We start from the raw sequence: 21,214 nt of genomic DNA, 5'->3' as shown, positions 1-21,214 counted from the left end.
AGCAGCACCCCTTCAAGAGAAAAGGGGACTGGAGGGTGTGCCATTCTTGGTCCTGGGAGCGCTAGGTCAGCCTGGGGCCTTTGTCTTACAGCACTGTGTCTGCAGTATCCAAGATCAGCAGGACAGGGGGTAATAATGATCATAGCTGATCTTTATCTACACTAATAAAATCGTAAGATGCAAATTGGCCATACCTTCGAGAAGCCCACAGCCAATCAGGAGTGAGTATACAAATTAACCCAACAAAGATGGCAGGTTAATTTGCATATGTGGGGCCAAGTGGCCAGGGGCGCTCCTGGCCTCTGGGCAGCTTGGGAAAGCAGAAAGGTGGCTCCGGGGCCGGAGCAAAAAGGTGGCTCCAGCTGGATCGAAGGTGGTGCCAGCAACCAAGGGAAGGAAGGCTCATTCTTGCACAAATCTTCGTGCATCAGGCCTCTAGTTATTATTATAAAAGGCTGACATTTGTTGTGTGCTATGTGTCAGATGCTTGACATGCATTCTTTTCTTTTCTTTTTTTTAAATATATTTTTATTGATTTTAGAGAGGAAGGGAGAGGGAGAGATAGAAACATCAATGATGAGAGTCATTGACCAGCTGCCTCATGCACACCCCCTACTGGGGATCAATCTGATAACCAGGACATGTGCCCTGACCAGGAATTGAACAATGACCTCCTGGTTCATAGGTCGACGCTCAACTGCTGTGCCACACTGGCTGGGCTGATTGCTGGTTTTGATGGCACAGCCTATGTCTGGGCTAAGAAAAGCAGACTTGACACCATACTTAGTTCTGACAGGGAGGTGATTCCAGAAAAATGAAACTCTCAACTCCGAGAATTATTGAGTTGGAAGTTCTGATATGGGTTTTGCCAGCACTGGGCCTGTGGCAGGTGCTTGGCCAATACTGATCTGAGTTGATCTGCACCTGAGAGTCAGAGCCCGAGTCTGGGCTGGGAGGGGGTTGCCAATGGACCATGATTAGAGGAATTAGGGTGGGGTTTCTATCCTGGACTATGCCCAGGACCAAGCTCACAAGCTGGTTGCTAAGGGCTAAGAAGAAAGCAGCGGATGCTGATCTCAGGACTGGCCACACCTTGGAGAGGTCTGGGTGTCCCTCCAGGCCTTGAGTAGAGTCACTCGCCTACTCTAATAACAGCCTGGGCCAAGACAGCAGTAAAGATGCTGGCTTGTCCTTAAGATTTGGGAACAGGGAGCCATTCAACTGGTTCTCTAGGATTCCCCAAAGAATGAACACATCCCTGCCATCCAAAAGGTGACAAACTCATGATGATTTTTATCAATTATTTCTCATGGTCCCCTGACTTAGAGGCAGGGTGAGATGTTTGGTCAATGAAGAAGTGGCAGCCAGAAAGACTTTCCACTTTGCAGAGGGGGAGACAAAGGCCGGAGAAAAGCAGAAGTTAGCACAGACTGGACCCTGAGAGTCCTGACTCTCAGTTTGACATCATCACCTCCTCTGTTTTCAACCCACATGTATATGCTATTTCCGCCCCCCTGTCCAGGGAGGTAGTCATTTTTCTGCCCATCTCCTGACCCCTCCCCTTCTCCTCCCTCTTGGCATTTGGCAGATCCCGACAGCTATTCCAGGAACTGGAGGCCAAGCACAACAGGTGCTCAGGAGCTCCTCATGATCAGCTCAGACCCCAGGCCGCCCGCTGCCTTGGCCCGGTGGGCCGAGAGCTACGAGGCCAAGTATGAGCGCCGGCAGGAGACCCGTGAAAGCCGCCGCTGCCGCCCCAACATAACCACTTGCCGCCAGGTGGGGAAGGCGCTGAGGACCCAGCACACAGAGCAGCTCCAGAGAGCCCGACAGCAGCAGTTCTTCAGGAGAAGGAACCTGGAGGTGGAGGAGAAAGACAAAACACAGAGTGCCCCAGACAGGGAGCAGAGTCCCTCCAGGAGGACAGGCCAGGAGGCTGAACTCAAGAAGCTCTTGGCTTGGACCAACAGGATCCCTCCCCCCAGACAGCAGGTGGGCATGGCTAGGGACACGCTGCTCTGTTGGGGGATGGGTGGGCTCCAGGTCACTAAAAAGTAATTTAAATTAAGTCCCGTCTTCCTCAGTCACATAGTAAAGGTTCCCTTAGCCACTTACTCACAGTGATTTTTGTTGTTTTGTTTTTTGCTTGTCTATTTAGCTATTTTTGTTTTGCACTTGCCTTATAGGGGAGAAAAAATAATTTTAAAAACAATTCCACAGCTAATTCTTAGTATCAGTTCAAATGTAGGCAATCTATACATCTTCTACATCCTTCATCCATCATTCAACATGTATTTATTGAATGCCTATTGTATGCCAGGTACCCAGGCCAATATTCTGATGACTCTCTCAAAACACACACACACACACACGTCTATTCTTCTGTGAACTATTGCACCCATCCACCTTCTCTCTTCCTCTTGGGCCATTCCAGCTCAACTAAATTTACTCAGCTAAGGCCTCATCTTGTCCAGGAAGCCTTCCCTAGCTTCTCCAACTCTGCTCTCTGTGGTTCTCATGAGGCTATTAATCCTCTAAGATTAAATAACGACCCAAGAGCCCATTAGTCTGGCCTGGAAGGAAGCTATGTTGGCAAAAGAAACAGGGTGTGTCAAAATATGACCTCAGCCAGTAAACTATCTGTGTCTTCCCATCCATGCTGAGCATGTTGACAGCAGGGGTGGGTCTACTGTATTCCCTGGAAACGCCTGGCCTTGTGCCCTACCCAGAGTAGGTGCTCTGTCAGGGCTTCTTAACTAGTGGACCTGTTGTCCACAGTAGGAGGTGCTGTTCAGAAAAATGATCCTCGAGCCCAACTGTAAGATAAAACCAACTGTGTACGTTCTTTTTTTTCTTTTCTTTTTTAATATATTTTTATTGGTTTCAGAGAGGAAGGGAGAGGGAGAGAGAGATAGAAACATCAATGATGAGAGAGAATCATTGATCGGCTGCCTCCTGCATGCCCCACACTGGGGATCAAGCCCACAACCCAGGCATGTGTCCTGACAGGGAATCAAACCATGACCTCCTGGTTCATAGGTTGACGCTCAACCACTAAGCCACACCGGCTGGGCAGCAACTGTGTTCTTTCTAAGGCAAGAAGGTTTCTGAATGCTTTTGTTGAAAAAATATTTAAGGAGAAAAAGATTGGGCCCTGGCCAGTGTGGCTCAGTTGGTTGAGCGTCATCCCATGCACCAAAAGGTTGCTGGTTTGATTTCTGGTCAGAGCACAAACCAGGTTTGTGGGTTCGATCCCCAGTCAGAGTGTATACGGGAGGCAACCAATTGATGATTCTCTTTCACATTGATGTTTCCGTCTCTTTCTCTTTCTCCTCTTCTCTCTCTCTAAAATCAAATAAAAAGTTAAAAAGGTCGGGAAACACAATTAACTAAAGAATTCCAACTGAGCCTATCAGTTATCTAAAGTTTTTTTAAGCTGCTTTGGCTCAGTGGATAGAGCATCAGCCTGTTGACTGAAGGGGCCTGTGGACTGAAGGGTACTGGGTTCGATTTCAGTCAAGGGCACATACCCGGGTTGCTGGCTCAGTCCCCATTGGGGGGCATTCAGAAGGCAGCCAATCAATGATTCTCTCTCATTATTGATGTTTGTATCTCTCTTTCCCTCTCCCTTTTTCTCTGAAATAAATAAAAATATATTCAAAGTTTTATTGAGATTGAGTTGGTCTGCATGATTAAATACCACAGGCATTTCTTAGCTTCTGAGTGTTATATTACAAGCAAAGCATAGAATTTTTGAAAATGTCAAAAAGAAAATATAAATAAAAAGAGCTGACTAAATTGTGACAACTACTACTACACCCGTCCCTACAACTCCCTAGTTTACCTTCTCTTCACACACACACCTCAGCAATATTCCAGCTATTGCTAAGAGGACGGAAGCCATCCCTAGAATACAGACGGGAGCTTAGAGTTCATCTACTCCAAACTCATGATACAGATAGGAGACCGAGACTTGGAAAAGGTGGGCTCTGATCCCAGACCCCCTCACTCCCCACTCGGACCCGTTCTCTTTCCATATCACCATGCTGCCTGTGTAAGTGGCTGAGACCAAACAAGGTAGATGGGGATTCTAGAGAGTCGAGCTGGAGACAAGCCCAGCCCCTGCTTCCTGGCTTGCGCAGGTCCGTTCCTGCCAGCTGAAACAGGGAGGGCAAGAACAAATAACCACGTAGCCTTGAAGGCCTGGAAATGTTTCTTTGGTCCTCTGGACCTGAAACTTGATCATCAGTCCCTCTTTCTGCAATCAGCTGGAGAATCCTGTCCTAGTGGCTCTAGGCGTCCAGCATCCCCCATTTGCTTTCCAGGTGCCAGGGACCAGCTCTGAGGTCTTTCCAACCCAACAACATCCTCTCTCAAGCGTCTGGGGGGATCTGGCCAATCATCTCCCCTCCCAGGCCCGGGGCCTTCCACCACAGGACTTTCCCATCAAGAAGCCACCCAAACACCATCGTGGTAAGAGCAGAACCTCCCTCGCTCACTGGGGCCTGCAGAGAATCCTGCCATGTCGGTCCCAGCTCACTGGCAGCAGAGAGTCCCTGCCCCTCCCCACTTCCCCCACTTCTTACCCCCTGGTTCTGAATCACCTGCTCCTCCATCTCTCAGGCACTCAGACAAAGGCAAAAGAAGCACAGCCAACAATTAAGAATGATGCCAGTCAGCAAACCAAGTAAGTACCTTTCGTGCTCCTGACCCCAACTCCTTCACATCCCATCCATTCCTCTCCTACATTTTTACGTGAATACCCTCACCCAGTATGTAGGGAACACAATGAATGTCCATGTCCACCTGCTTTAAAAAAAAAAAAAAAAAAGGCCCAGCTGGTATGGCTCAGTGGTTGAGCATCAACCTATGAACCAAGAGGTCATGGTTCGATTCCTGGTTCCTGGTCAGGGCACATGCTCAGGTTGTGGGCTTGCTCCCCAGTAGGGGGCATGCAGGAGGCAGCCGATTAATGATTCTCTCATCATTGATGTTTCTATCTCTCCCTCTCCTTCCTCTCTGAAACCAATAAAAATATTTTTTTTTTAAAGAGGAAGATCTTTCCACCCTATAGGCTTTTCAGAAGAGAATAGAGATGGAATCAGCCCACCACCTCCTAACCTGTTAGTTTCTTTGCTCCATTGTCATTTTTGTTATTATTTCTTCTCTTCCCAGTTGTGGAGTTGCGGTTCTAGATAAGGTAAGAAAATCCTTACCTTGGAGGGGTTGAATCAGATGGTATACAAGCTGCTCCAAACTCTGATATTCTGGGATTCCATGATAAACTCAGCTGGGATGGAGGGGTGCCTTCTCCCTGGATGAGCATAGACATGAGGGGCTGGAGGGACTCTGTCTGAACCAAGGAAGAAAGTTTACTCTGTACGAGTCAACTCCGGCTCTGGTTCCATGCCCCGGGACTTCAGGAGAACTAGAGTCTTCTTGACTACCCTTTCCTTTCTCTCTAGGAAATCATCCAGCTTTCCGAGTACCTCAAAGTAAGTAACGTGAACTCTCCCCTCAACTCCTCCATCTGTGTACTCTCTCCTGCGCCAGGTTAATCTTACCCTCTTGCATTCTGCTCCCAGGAGGCCCTACAAAGAGAGCTGGTTCTAAAACAGAAAATGGTGATTCTCCAAGACCTACTGTCCACCCTGATCAGAGCCTCTGACAGTTCTTGGAAGGTAAGGAAAACGAAACCTCTGTCTGAACAAAGCTCATCGGCTTCTAAGTTTGCCCATCTCATTCTTCTTTCCAAGCCATCCCTACAAGAGTAGGGGTTTTGTGTGTTTTTTCTCACTACTGAAGAGGCAGGAGGTAGAGAATGATGCTAAGACCTAGAAGTCAAACAGCAAATATATGGTCACAGTAAATATATGGGACGGCTCAAAATCCAGGGCCACGAGGGCTATGCTGCTACACACCCAGGGAGCAAAAGGGGCAAGAATCCCCAATTTTTAATTTGTTGGAAGAAGGGAGATCCCAATACAGTGAATATCACTAGCTGTGGTAAATGTCACTTATTTTTTGTATGGCACTCATACCAATATGAACTCCCAGCCGGCATGCACCTACTGCTCAGCTCAGACGGGAATACGAGAGTGGGAAAGAACCTTAGAGGTCATCCAGTCTGTCTCATTTTGCCCACGAGGAAACTGAGTGTCAGAGAAGTCAAGTGACTCACCCAAAGTCACACTGCTGGTTAGAGGCAGGACTGAAACTAAAATTTAGACCTCCTGATTTCAGCCCATTCATTCAACAAATATTCATAGATCATGTTCTCTGTACCGAGCACTGGAAATAGTGAGATTAATTACACAGGGTTCCTGCTTTCAGAGAGCTTCTGGTTTTGTCAGGGAGTCAGATGCCTAAACAATGCAGAAATATGAGAAATAAATGTTTCAGCCCTAACCAGTTTGGTTCAGTGGATAGAGCGTCAGCCTGTGGACCAAAGGGTCCCAGGTTCGATTCCAGTCAAGGGCACATGCCCAGGTTGTGGGTTCCATCCCAGGCAGGGGGCATGCAGGAGGCAGCCAATCAATAACTCTCATCATTGATGTTTCTATCTCTCCCTCTCCCTTCCTCTCTAAAATCAATAAAAATATCTTTTTTAAGAAACGTTTTCAGGATATAGTAATACATAAGAAGGAAATATATAAGAATGAATAACCCTAAAGTAGATGAGAACCAAGGAAATATTTATAGGTATATAAATATTTTCCAGGCAAATGTGGAAGAAGGAATTATATTTCAGACAGGGGATACGGCACAGGCAAAGACCAAGAGGCATAATATAGTCTAGTGCAATGAGTCGCCAACTTTTTAATCTCAGGACCCCATTATACTCTTTAAAAAAATACAATGAAACCCCCCCAAATTTTATATTTGTCATGTTAAAATTTACCATATTAGAAATTAAAACAGGAATCTTAAAATATATATTAATTTTAAAATAACAATAGTAAATCCATTACATGTTAACCTAAACTTTATATTTTTAGGGAAAATAAGTATATTTTTTAAAAATAGTAAAAGGAGTACCACTGCTTTAAACTTTTGCAAATCTTTTTTTAATGTCTGGCTGAACAGAAGACAGCTACATTCTCAGATTGTCTTCTGCATTCAATCTGTTGCAAAACATTGTTTTGGTCAAAGCATATGAGGAAAATCTGACCTCAAACCGATCTGTAGCTGGGAAAGGGAAGATCTCACTTGAAAAGGTCTCGGGGATTCCCTGGGCTCCTCAGATCCCACATCGAAACCCCTAGACTAGTGTGTTTAGGGAGCTACAAGCAGTTTGACGCCATCAGAGCGTAAAGCACCAGGTGCAAAGAAAAGAACCCACACCCTCGAGGGCCTCTGTGACCATCTAGCCCACCGCGCAGATGGCTTATGCTTAGACAGAAAGAGGAAATGGAGGGCGTGGATCCAAAATGAGATGGTTGCAGTGATGTAAGAAAGATTGCCTAAGCTCAGCCCTCCCTCCTCGCATCCCTCATTGTGCCTGGGTTTAGGTATCTATGTTCCTGACTAAGGAAGACCTTTCCATCCGTAGACTAGGAGCCTGGGGCAGACAGCTGTGCAGGCCAGAAGGTTTCCAGGGCTGAACTACATTGAGATGTTTCTCTCTTTTACTCAAGAGACAGTTGATAAGTTCCCACTATGTGCTGAGCCCTGTGCTACCGGGAAAAAATGAGGAGCGGGGTCTTTGTGGCTGAGGGGCCCACACTCAGCAGGGACGGGAGAGACATGTCATAAACAACTAGCACAATGTGACAAAGCTGTAACAGCGGTGTCTACAAGGTGGCCCAATGAGGAGAAGAGAGCCATCATTTGGCCTGAGGTGAAATAGGGCAGGCTCTAGAGGACAGGGACCATCGAGCTGGGTCCTGGAGGATGAGGGGGAGTTTACCAGGACAAAAGTGGGAATGATGATGAGGCAGAAAAAGCAGAAGGGCAAAGAAACCAGAACGGTTCCAGGCCTAGGAATGACAAAGCATCGGGTGTAGCAGAGTGTGGCTGAAATGAAGAGATCATGTCAGAGTGGTTACAAAGATAAGACCAGAAATGACCTCAGACAAGTCTCTTGAATTATGACCGTTAGACTTTTTCTGTTGAACATAGTATCTCAAACTTAAATAGTGTATGGACTCCACTTTAGAGGGAAAAATATAGATATCTCAGATCCATGCGATTGCGTGTTATCTCCAGTTTGGGAAACACTGCTGTAGACAATAAGCAGGATAGCAAAGGAACGAGGCTTTATTCAGGTTTAAAGTCCTACAGTGTCACCCTGGCCGGTTTTGCTCAATGGTTAGAGTGTCAGCCCACAGACCAAAGGGTCGTGGGTTTGATTCCCAGTCAAGGGCACGTACCTTGGTTGCAGGCTCCATCCCAGGCCCCAGTCAGGGCACCAGCAGGAGGCAACCAATCGATGTGTCTCAAATTGTTTCTCTCTCTTTCTCTCTCCCCTCCCTCTGCCCTCCCTTCCACTTGCTCTGAAAAAAAAAAAGAAAAGAAAAGAAAAAGTATCCTCGGGTGAGGATTTAAAAAAAAAAAGTCCTACAGTGTCTGGTCCATCCTTAGAAGGAGCTCAATCAATAGCTCCGGAACTGAATTGAAAGTGAGTGATGAGATCTGTTTTAAAAGGTTCTCTGACAACAGTGGGGACCCTGGCTCGGAGTAGGTGTGCGGGTAGTGAGCACTTAGATATCCCAGGTAGAACACAATCAAAGCTGGAATGACAGCAAGCTCGATGGGAATGGGGAGGAGGTGTTAAGAGACATTTTCGAGGTAGACTATGGGGGCAGTTTCAGATCACACACTCCAGCAGGTGAGCAGAAGTTCCCCTGGCTGTGGTTTCTCTCTCTGTCTTCCTGCCCCTCCCACTGTTCGCCCTCCCCTTCTCCCTCCTCCCCATCAACCCCCTCGCTTCCTGTTTTTAAGGAAAATAGTCTCAGACTTTTCAATAAAGACTTTTCAGTTACTTTTCCCCCAAAACAAGGCAATTCAACCTTCTACCCCTCCCATGGAAGCCTCAACTTCAATGCAAGGATAGCCCCAGTCAGGTGTATTTGGGGGAAATAATGGATGTGGCCGGACAGGACATTCAGCCCAGTTCAGGCCTTTATGTTTCCCATTTGGTCTCTATGATTTGACTCTCCAACTTCAAATGCAGAGATGCTCACAGCAAACTCTGTTAGAAACCCCAAGGATCAGCTCCCTCCACGGCCTCCAACCTCCAAGTTGACGCTGGGCCTTTTGGATGCACAGGTCCTAGGGCACCACCAGAGTCCTAAACTGGGTACAACCTGCAGAGCCAAAAGCAGGAAAGCAACTTCTCAGAATTGGGCAATAAAAAAACAGGAGTGGGGCACAAGTGGGCTTTTAAGTTCCGCAAAGTAGAAATGAGATCTTGAGATGACAGCGCGGCCGGGGATTGGCTGCAAACCCTAAGCCACCTCTGCGAGAGCAGAGTGGAGCTGGGGGCTGGCGCTTCTGCGGTGAGGTGTTAGCGTGCCTGGAGCGCAGAGGCAAGGGACAGCCAACTAGACGCAGGAGCTGAAGCCCTAGACCGGCACCAGGTGTGTATGGCCTCCACCTTGCTCCCTTCTCCAAATGGGGGTACTGGACTCCCTGAGCCCTGGACTCCAGGGGTGTGACTGCCCAAAAGAGGCCACAACAGGCCTGTAACAAGTGCTTCTCCCCACATCCTGCACCACGGGGCTTCATGTGGGGCGAGCTGGGGCTCAGACCAGGAAACTACATGCCCCGTTTGCAACAACTTGGCTGCAACTGTCCTGCCTGCCTTGGGGAGTCTGTGCAGAGCTGTAGGCAAGAGAGTTTTGTTTTGTTTTAACCCAAGACTTGAGTGGCCCTTGATCCCCCGTGAAGGGAGTTATGCTGAATTGTATCGCATTGCAAGATGAACGGAAATGTAATCTGGGGTGCGGCTAAAATACAAAAACAGTTGGAAGAGGTAAAATATTGAATTGAAACCAGAGTAAGGGAGGAGAGAGGAGCTACCGAAAAAGGGTAGGACACTGGGGGAAATGTAAGAATATTGCCTTGGGTTAGTCTGTTTTCTTCCCAACGTCTAGCAAGATAAACCTTAAACTCGGTGGGTTTGATTGCAATCTGCGGAGGAAGAGTTCAGGCAGAGGAGAACGCTCGGTCGGAAGATCTGAAGCAGGAGATGCGGGTGTGGAGAGAGTGGATTTCAGGACCTGTGCACTGACAATGCACAGGCCACTCTGGGGAATGCAGCTCTGTAACCAGCTATTCTGGAGCCCAGAACAGTGGAGGTCTTTGTCCATCTCTGTTATCTGTCCCAAAGCCCTGCGGTTATTGTACTCACGAAATCCCTACTCTCAGCTCTCACACGAGACGTTAGGGAAAACATCAGTAGCAGGAGACACTGAAAAATTATTTTCGGCAAAGCCTTTTGCTTTTGCAAGGCCCAGCTGAGTAATACAGGAAGCAGAAAGGGTGGGGGCGCCCCCTGGCTCCCCGGGTTAGAAGAATCAGCCTAACTGGAGCTGTGAGATACCACTTCCTGCCTACCCCAGGTGCCCTGAAACTCCCTGAGGGGGGGCCCAGCCTCAAAACAGAGTCCCCTCTTCAGCCCCAGGCTATTGTGGACTGGAAACCGTTAGGGACATTGGAAATGCGCCTGAGAGGAGCAGGGGCGCCTCAGGCCTCACAAGTATCCCTCCCACAGGGCCTGGCTGGCAAAAGCATCAGTTACTCATAAGGAGACCCATCCTTTTCTTTGAAAAACTAGCTCTCCATGGCACCCTCCCCTCTCCCCCATTCCTTCCTTAAGTCAAGTTCAGGGCTGGAAGACCAAAACCCCTACCTGGGGAAAAAGGACGAGTCTGCAGGTGGCAGCAAGGAAGTTGTTAGCTCCTCAGCTCAAATGCTGAAAAGTGGAGGAACAGATAAGGGCCCCTTCTGCCTGCTTTTCTCTACCCTCGCCCTTGAGATCAGCATCCCTCTTGCAATGTCCACAATGCCCTTAGGCAGATCCAACTGATGAGTAAATAGAATGTAGCTTTCTGGAAAGCCCTTCTACCACCTACCCCTACACACACACACACACACACACACACACACACACACACACCCTGCATTAACATCTCTCCTCCATTTCTTGCTTTCTTTCTTTTCTTTTTTGCCACATAAACTTTATTGGGACAAAAAACACAGTATGTGTATATTGTTAGTAAAATCACTTTTCAAAAGTAAAACCTTCCTCTCCCATGAACATCCCCCCATAGGACCTTCTCCAAAAACATAACCACTATTAGTTTCTTATCATTCCTTCTAAGCATAAGGGCTGAGGGGGATATACATAAATAACCTATACAGATGTGTTATGTATATATGTCTATATATTCATACACACATTTAATAAAATATATATATTGTTCATAATTTTTTGTGCCTCACACTTACTGTATAATGTAGTTTGAAGATGTTTACATACCAGCACCTACAGATCTACTTCATTTTCTTAAAGTATCTGGGACATCTTTGCATAACTAGTAAAGCATCATTCATGCATCCAGTGCTCTCTAAGGGACACTTTAATGTATCTTTCTTGTTGACTCTCATTTCTTGCTTTCTTAAAGAATTTCTCATTTTGAGTAGTGAGGCGGCGGGGGCGGGGGCGGGAGGGGGGTAGTGAGGGGAGTGTATAAGTTTGCTAAGGCTGCTATAACAAAGTACCAAAGACTGACTGAACGGGTTATCCAACAGAAATTTATTTTCTCACAATTCTGGAGGCTGGAAGTCTGAGGTGAAGGTGCTAACAGGGTTGGGTTTTTTTCTAAGGTGTCTCTCCTTGGTCTGCAGATGGCTGTCTTCTCCCTGTATCCTCACATTGTCTTCCCTCTGTGTATCCTGATGTCCTAGTCTCCTCCTCTTATGAGGACACCAGTCACACTGGAATAGGGCCAACCCTGATGACCTCATTTTAACTTAACTACCTCTTTAAAGACCCTATCTCCAAATACAGTCACATTCTGAGGTACAAGTGGTTAGGATGTCAACATAGGAATTGGGGGAGAAGGCACATAACAAGGGGTAAGAAAGAGAATGTGTACTCCCCCTAGGAGGGGAGTCCCCTTTACTTTAGAAGTAAAGGTCCATGTACAAGACTGAGAGCAGGTGAGGAGTACACAAGTGCCCAGAGAGACAGGGAGAGAGGTGATGAGGGCAGGAAAGGACAGGTTCCCTCAAGGGGATCCTGCTAGGATCCCTGAGCCATTTGATAGAGAATTTTAAAATAGAGAGAGGACTTTGGGGGTCAGTCTGATTCTTCCTTCTCCTATTCCAGAAAAAGAGCAATAGATCCTCTTCTACCAAAAAATCCTTTGTCATCTTTCCTCCTCCCTACTTCTTGAAAGAGTTCAGTTTGCCAAACATTGAGCACAGACCATGTTCTAGACAGTAGGCTGGGAATACAGAACAAAACATTTTGTACACTATATTTTGGTCCAAACTCTTTTATTCATCCCATTTCTTCCAGGGACAGCTCAATGAAGACAAATTGAAGGGCAAACTGAGATCCTTAGAAAACCAGCTGTACACCTGTACCCAGGTAAGCATTCTGGAGAACACTTCTAGCCCCGGAATCTAGAATTAAAGGAGAATGCTTGAATCTCAATCTTACACTCTAGAAATGCCACCTAATAGGGATTAATGTGCACACTCCTACTCACCCAGTTCTGGCTTTGCTATTTTCACTTTGATCCCCAATATACCATGTGCCCACATTCTTTCTCCATCCTCCTCTCCCTTTTCCCCAGTGCCCTTCACTTTGTACCCTGGGGAGGAATCTCAGCACCAAGCGCTTTGTCAGCTCCAGGGCAACCTTGAGAATACCCGGAGCTATAGGGAGGAGCCCTTGGTAAAGATTCACACCACCCAACTAGGCCTACACAGGTCCCAGTTTTTTGAACAGTTGAGTTGAATCTTATAATGAAATTTTGCAAAATTCTTTTCATTCCTTGGGCAACTTTCATCTTGTAGCAACCTGCAGAGAATGTTGTAAGGTTGTACTCTTGGCTTCCCTGTGACACTGTTATCCAGCTTCAGTAATCTCTTGATTGGCCTGATCTTGGATTACAAGAGATAGAAAGAAACCAGCTTTCACACTTTAGAAGTGATATGTTTCTGATAAGTGGGGACGTGTCAAATAAGAGAATGAGTTGGAGCAGGAAGACTGCTCCTATCTGGAGTTAGGGAGATAAGGTAGACCTGGCCACACAGTTGGAGTCTTGCAGAAGAGTTTATAGAAGAGTCTATAGATTTGCTGATCCACAACTTTAAATTTTCAGTATGACCTCTTTTGTCAGACTCTAAATTATAAACTGGATGTGCAAGCAGCTCAGCTTGGGTGGAGAAGGCATAGAATGAAAGCCCGGGCCTATTAAGTAGGAACCATGCTGAGGAATTTGGACCTGGTCCTTAGGACACTGGGAATCCACTGAGAGATTGAAGCAGGTTATGACAGAATCAGATTTACATTTTAGAAAGAACCTTGTAGCTGCAGCACTGAAAGAGTTTGCATTAATTCGTATATTATTAGAGTCTGAACTAAGGGATTGGTAGTAGGATAGAGATGAGACAAGTGTGAGCTGTAAAGGAGCTTAACTTGACAAGGTTGATGACCAACTGAATACTGGGAGAAAGCAAGAGAGAAATCAAGGTGACTCCCAGGTTTAGAGCTTGGGAGACTGGATGGGTGATCATGCTGGTCACTGAGATACGGGAAGCCGAGAGAAAGGAGCAGATTTAGAAAGATTTGCCAAGGGCCCTGTTTATTATCTCTGCTCGCCTTGCACATCACCTGAGGGACTTTCCCTGCCCGGCTCTCCCCAGGAAGAAAAGCTCCACCTGATTACTGGTATCTCTGCCCTGTAGGCAAATTCTTTTCATTTCTGTATCCCAGCTCAGGACTGGCACACAGAAGTTCAATGTGTATTTGTTGAATTGCATCAAATTTACAGAAATATTCCCCTTGGGGAATGAAAAAGGTACTGATGGAGATGGAAGACCAGAAAAACAGCTATGAACAGAAAGCCAAAGAGTCCCTGCAGAAAGTGCTGGAGGAGAAAATGAGCGCAGAGCAGCAGCTGCAGAGCACGCAGGTGCGGGGTGCTGCATAGCTACAGCAACTGGGGACCCAGGGCGGCTCTGGGAGTCAGCTGCACAACTTCAGGGAACCCAAGGTACCACCCTCTCCCTTGCTCTCCCTCAGCGGTCCCTGGCTCAGGCTGAGCAGAAATGTGAAGAGTGGAGGAGCCAATACGAGGCTCTGAAGGAAGACTGGAGGGCCCTGGGGACCCAGCACAGAGAGCTGGAGAGCCAGCTCCACGTGCTTCAGTCCAAACTGCAGGTACCAGGCCCTGGAGGTGGGGAGGTGGGAGAGGAGGTGGGAGAGGAGGCGGGAGAGGAGGCGGGAGAGGAGGCCGGGTTTAGGGGAAGAGGGTTGGTAACAGCAGTGATGAGAGAAGCTGCTCCTGGATTGGGGGCCCCAAAGGCAGTTGAGAGCATCTGGCTTTCAGTTCCTCACTCACTGCCCGCTTTGTACCAGACTCACTGTTTTGGCTCTGAAATCTAATTTTGAGTTTAGTAAGGACGTTTCCACTGCCCATGCAGACAAACTAACTGTTCACTGGAATGACATCATCCAAATGCAAAGGGCTGAAATATTCATCAGCCTCCTGTCAGATCCCATCCCATCCTCTGCACCCATCCCAGGACAGCATCCGGTTCAGAAATGCCCATTACTGGCACAGAACAAATGCCATTAGTTTCCTTATAGGCTGGGTAGTAACACATCCTGCCACATTCCTGGCATTCTCAAGGGTACTATCATTTCTGATCTGCGTTACCTTGGAGAAGTTAACCAACCTCAAGCCTCAGTTTCTTCATCTCGAAAATAAGTAGCTATATCATAGGGTTGCTGTGAGGGGTAAGTGATGTGATCCAGGCAAAGCACTTAACACCATTCCTGGTACATATAAGCCCTCATTAATATTAGCTATTATTTTCCATAGATTTTTCTTACTTGGTTTGGAATTGTGAGGACCCAAATCAAAAGGTTTATCTAATTTTCCTGCAACGGGGATCTGAATACAGTTCACTTGATAAGGGGGTGTCTTATCTACTGACCAATGAGTGAATCTACTGACCACTGCATTGCATCCATATCTCAAATCACCTACAAGGCGACTCTTACAAATCTTTTTCTTTTTAACCTTAATTCTTTGTGAAAATGACACTAACAAAAAAAAATTGATAATGCTAGGATGAAATGTAAAGATAAAGTGAAGACATCTAGAAAAATGATGATTTGGTATTCCTGAATTTGGACATTTACCCAAATGAGTCCCTTATGAATATATATTTAAAAAAATCTAATGCATTATTTGTAATAAAAGGAATAGAGCAGAGCAAAGGCAAGATTTTTTTTTAAGTCCCTATTTTTCTATTTCCCTAGTATTCCTATCTCTAAAATTCTACAATTTCCTATAATTTTCCTCTTCCATGGGATCTGCCCCCACCCTCCACCCTAGCACTGCCCGGCTTCTGCATCGGCCCCTCTTCCTCCCTGCAGGGAGCAGACAGTAGAGACTTACAGATGAACCAGGCTCTGCGACTTCTGGAGAATGAGCACCAGGAACTGCAGGCCAAGATTGAATGCCTACAGGGAGACAGAGACCTGTGCAGCTCAGACACACAGCACCTCCAAGGTACCCTTCTCCTCGGGGGCCTCTGGCCAAGTGAGCCCAGCGAAAGAAGCTGGATGGAGAAAGGGGCTTCGTTCAGTCTTTCACTGGTTTGTTTGGTTGGCTTTAAGATTCCATTGTACCTTAAGGGAAAGGCAGGGCTGCTTGAATCATCCATGACTGAAAACTGATTTTGTGGCACTAGCGCATCTCGGAGTATCAGCTCTTTTCCTGCCCATCCCTCTGGGCCAGACCACAGCTGCTCCACATCAGTCACATGTGTCCAGGCCACATTCCTGATTTGAAAGGGAAAGGTCAGTTGAAAGGTTTCTGAGCAGTCAGCTGAGAGGACCAAACCGTGGGCAAATACACTTCATTCACCCCATTTGTTAATGCAAATGACATCCAAGGGGCTTTGGTTCTGGTTTGCCTCTTCAGAAGTGGGACAAGTAGAAGGAAGGGCAACTTGCACTTGACACATATCAGAGGCCACGGACAAGGCAGTGCCTATTATGAATTTCCATCCTCGGGTGTGTGTCGAGTGCATTAATCTTGGGTTCTTCTATTTTGGTTTGTATTATTTCCTTTTCAGATCAACTAAAGAGGTCAGAGGAGGAGAAACTCGCCCTGGTGACCAAAGTACAGCAGTTACAGAGTAAGTTCCCTTTCCAGATTCGAAAAGTAGCACAGGTGGCCTTTCGGTCGGTGTTCCTGGAGGCTCCTGCCCCATGGAAGGCATCCGGAGGAGGGGTTGGGGTCCAGTCTTTGGCAGCTCCCCTACCTCTAACATCCCTGTTCCGTGAAGTGAGGTCATTTACATAGCTCTTCACACGTTATAGATTAGCCTGTCCTTTTTTTTCTTTTCTACTTTCTTTTCCTTCCATGCCAATGACAACCACCTGCATTTCCCCCAGAACTACAGGTTTTTTAAAGTGTTACGTTTTCTAAGGTAGTTCTTACTTTGTATATTCTCTTTACGTACATGAATATGTCACATAGATCTTTGTCACTAGAGTGGTTCAGAAAATAAGCTCACTCTACACATGCCACTTCAACACGACATATTGGGGCCAAAGAGGAGAAGGGACTTTTCATAAGAAAAGCAGACATTTTCTGAGAAGCTGGAGAACCTGATTCCATTAATAGCTCTGCCGGTGGCCCACCACCTTAACCTCTGACACCCGACACGGAAGTGTCTTGCACACAGCAAGGAATATTAAAAGAGCAAGGCAGGCACAGGGGAGAGGGAGATAAAACGGAAGCTGTGCTCCTCCAGAGCAGGCGCTGAGTGGGCAGGAAGTCACTTGAAAATCATTTATGTATTCAATACACATGGCATGAGCACCTACCAAGTGCCAGCCACTCTGGCTACACACACTGTGGACACAGTAATGAACATAAGTGATACGGCTCCTTCCCTCATGAAGCTGACATTCTAAGTAAGCTCTGGAGGAAAGTATGGAGTTTCTATGAACAAACATGTGTCAGGTAGTGAGAGCTGCTATGGAGAAAAATGCAGCAGGCTAAAGGAAAACGTTGCTATTTTATACAGGGTCATCTGGGAAAGCCTTTCTTCTAAGGGAACGATTAAGCAGAGACTTAAAGGTAAAGACGTAGTCGGAAGAGATAGAAGATGGTGCATTCATAACAGTGCCACAGACTGGGTGACTTAAGAACAGAAATTTAGTTTCTCACAGTTCTAGAGGCTAGAGTCCAAGATCAAGGTGTCCGCAAGGTTGGTTCCTGCTGAGGGTTTTGAGGGAAGGATCTGTTCCAGGCTACTTCCCTTTGGCTTGTAGCTGCTGTCTTCTCCATGTGTCTCTTCACATGCCTTCCATCGATGCATGTCTGTGTCCAAATGTCCCTTCTTATCAGGATGCCAGTCATATTCGATTAGGGCCACCCTAATATCCTATTTTAACTTGATTACCTCTGTAAAAATACCTACCTCCAAAAAGATCACATGCTGAGATACTATAAGTTATGACTTCAACACAGTTTAACCAATTTAACCAATAATAGATGGAAACATCTTTAATAATTAAGGTTCTGAGCAAAGTTCTGAAAAGCCACGCTTTGCAGTAAGCATACCAACACAGACAAGTTTCTTGTGTTTCCCAACAGGTCTGCTTCAGAGTCAAGCCTTACAGCTTCAAGAGCAGGAGAAACTCTTAATAAAGAAAGGTCAGCAAATTTACTTCCACAAATTCTAAGACATTTGCTCTTTCCGTGCCTGCCTAGAGGCAGGGGGATGGACTACATGGCCTCTTGGAGTCCCATCCAGTTCTGGCATCTGTTAGGTCAGGGATCTGGGAAAGCTTTTTAAGGACTGATCCTCTGGCTCTGAGAACACTTTAACTAGTTAGCCTCCTACCCTGAGAGGTATGTAAACTGTGAAAAAGAATTTCCACTTCCCCTGAAAACATGTCTGTGTTGAACATTTCAATAAATTGATTTTGAACTCAGGATTGCATGTCAATTTTTACACTTGACTTTCCAAATCGCATCCTACTTCCCCTCTAAACCATGTTGCATGCAAACGTTACCTCAACTCTCAGCCCTCAAGAGTCTGCTGCCTTAACTTCCTGAGAATCCATCATGTATATGGAGGGGCAAAAACTCCTCCCTTACCACTACACCAGGCCTTTTGTATTCTCACCACAATCACTGGGTAAATGTAAGGCAGAAATTATTACACCCACATAGTATGGATAAGAAAATGAAGGTCTTGTGGTCACACAAATTAAAGACACAGCTAAGACAACAATGCAGAACTTAACCACTAGTCCAATGGGCTCTTCACAACACTAAGACTGCCAGGTGGCTGAAAAACCACCTTTAACCACATAAAGATGAATTCTAGGATATGACTGCCTTCTCACGACTGAAATGAGGACAGAAGGGAAGGGGGGTTATATTGAAGCATCCAGCAAGCCTATCAGCATAACTAGAAAGGATGTGACCCCTAACCAAATAAATTGGAATAAGAAGTATATTCTAAAAGTATTTGGCATTAGACAGGACTAGGGATATGAAGAAAAGTAAGATCCCAGCCTTGCCCTCAGTGGGGCTCAAATTCCAGCTCTCTGTCCAGTCTGAGCAGGGTCCCAATGGGAGTTCTTTAAAAGTCAGAGAATTCCATTCCATGAAGCCTAACCAAAGACAGGCCCTCTCTTTCTCCCTCCCCACCCTTCCCCTCACTCCCAGGGGTCCTCTCATTGACAGGGCCCTTCCTCAGAGGTGTGGGCCTCACCATCACTGAGAATCTGGCTGCTTTTTTAGATCAGGCTTTGTCTGTGCGGAGTCCAAAGCCCTCCCATAACGAAGTGGAGCCTGAGGGTACAGGGAAGGAGAAAGACTGGGATTTCAGAGACCAGCTGCAAAAGAAGACTTTGCAGCTCCAGGCCAAGGAAAAGGAGGTGAGACGGTGACCTCAGGTAGTAGTGGGGGGCTCAGCCTACAGAGATAGGGAAAACTGCTGGAGGCATCCAGAGAGCAGGGATTTCAACACCAGACATTGTGATTGGATGCCTCCAGGTATTCATTTGACCGTAAAAACTGTCTTGCTTTAGGGTTAGTTTGTCAACGTTTTCCTTCCTTATACAATCCTTATTCATTTTATCAGCTACCTTTTAATAAGTCAACCTAAACTCCAACACGCTTAATGAACATTAACTCCTCAAACTTTGCGCTACACTGAGTAGGTTAAAACTTTATAGTCTTTTAAGTAACAAAACTCTTCCTATCTACAAATTCACAGACACTTATCCTCGGCTACTGACCAAGAGCCTTGTACTGTGATTACTTCCAGGTCTTCTGTGCTATAAGAATTTCATTTTTTTTTTTATGTCCCCATTTACAAAGCACTTGCACACTGTCACATGAAAGCACATACTTATATAACACCTATAAGTAACTAACATATAACATGCATTATAATCACTCATGTAAATGAACCCATTCTGGACAAACTAGGTCACATAACAAAAGGCAAACTGAAATCACTGAGACAGCCTGGGAAGGAAGGAAGGTGGTACAAATTCCAAATGAATGAATGGGTAACTTACACGGGGCCCTCTCCTTTACCTGGCAATGACCTTGGTGGTATTCTCCCCCACAGTGCAGAGAACTGCATTCAGAGTTAGACAACCTCAGTGATGAGTATCTCTCCTGCCTACGTAAGCTGCAGCACTGTCGAGAAGACCTGAACCAGAGCCAGCAGCTGCCTCCCGGAGTAAGAGCATGATCCTCCCATACAGCCCTAGATGATGGTGGGACTATTCCTCCTTTAGCCAAATCTTCTGACCAGCCTGTCCCATTCAGCTTGGTTTATACCGACAGTATAGCAACCATGGAAAGAAACACTGGCTTATGCACCCCAGCTTAATGTTCAAGGAACTCTTTTGTTGTTGTTGTTAATCCTCACCCGAGGATATGTTCCCACTGATTTTAGAGTGGGAGGGTGGAGAGAGAAGCATCAAAGTGAGAGACACATTGATTGGTTGCCTCCTGCACACAGCCCAATGGGCCAGAGAACGAACCTGCAACCCAGGTACATGCCCTTGACCAGGAATCGAACCCGAAACCCTTCTGTGCACAGGGCAACACTAACTACTGAGCACACCAGCCAGGGCTTTTTTTTTTTTTTTCTTTTTTTTTTTTTCATGGAACAACTCTTAAGCCTGAAGGAACTTACTATTAGCTAAAATATGAAATGGTGTTTTTTGGCCTATTGAGTGTAGTGGCAAGGACAGAATGAGGAGAGAAAATGTAACAAGGAGTATGAACAGAGAACAATACAATTTTGCTGAGTTAATTTCCACCTTTGATTGGACTTGTCAGTATTTTAAGTATCTGGCCACAGCTGGCTATGGTTCCCTGGGCCAATGATCCTGGCTTATGGGCCAGTGACTACCAGCAAAGTGGTTTTATCCCAAGGGAGGTATCAAAGTGATAGAGAAAACCTTCCCCTCTTCCACCAACCCAAGAGTTCCCACTGGGCCAGAATGGGAAGGAAAATGGTTTTTGCCTGTATCTTCTCCAATCAACCCATGGCTTCTCTTTTCTCCCCCTCCACCCTCAGAGGCAGTGTGGCCGATGGCTATCGATGCTGATCCTGATGATTGCTATAGCACTAGCAGTGTTCCTGGCCAACAAGGACAACCTGATTATCTGAATAACTTGTGACAGCTGCCTTGGGTGAAAATCAGAAGCAAAAAAAACTCAATAAAAAACTCAGAAGGTTTGGATACTTTTAAGTGTGGGTTTTCCCAACCCAACTGAGATTTCTAACTTTATTATTTTTTTCCACCTACTGTAAAACAAATAAACTTCGCCTGACAATCTCTGTTCCCCAGAATTGTTTATTCGTGACTGACCTATCACATCACAAATATAAGACACTTGAGCATCCTGGTCTACTTTCCTTAGTTCAATTCAGTTGAAGGTATATAAACATGCAGTAAAGCCCAGGCCTG

General features: G+C 46.1%; 1 protein-coding gene across 1 annotated transcript; it reads left to right on the top strand.

Annotated features, from left to right (window-relative positions):
- On the top strand, positions 1 to 21,078 carry TRAF3IP3 (TRAF3 interacting protein 3). The gene is made up of 15 exons (XM_079761951.1): positions 1 to 1,992; positions 4,326 to 4,473; positions 4,624 to 4,687; positions 5,176 to 5,200; positions 5,466 to 5,495; positions 5,586 to 5,681; positions 12,530 to 12,601; positions 14,013 to 14,153; positions 14,264 to 14,401; positions 15,626 to 15,761; positions 16,330 to 16,392; positions 17,862 to 17,921; positions 19,020 to 19,156; positions 19,858 to 19,971; positions 20,821 to 21,078. Exons 1-15 carry the CDS (start codon positions 1,648 to 1,650, stop codon positions 20,911 to 20,913), a joined length of 1,662 nt encoding a protein of 553 aa, XP_079618077.1. The 5' UTR covers positions 1 to 1,647; the 3' UTR covers positions 20,914 to 21,078.
- Positions 21,079 to 21,214: the final 136 nt, after the last annotated feature.

Source organism: Cnephaeus nilssonii, assembly GCF_951640355.1.
Source record: "Cnephaeus nilssonii genome assembly, chromosome: 21".
Taxonomy (NCBI): Eukaryota; Metazoa; Chordata; class Mammalia; order Chiroptera; family Vespertilionidae; genus Cnephaeus; species Cnephaeus nilssonii.
This window is presented reverse-complemented; position numbering and strand designations above follow the sequence as displayed.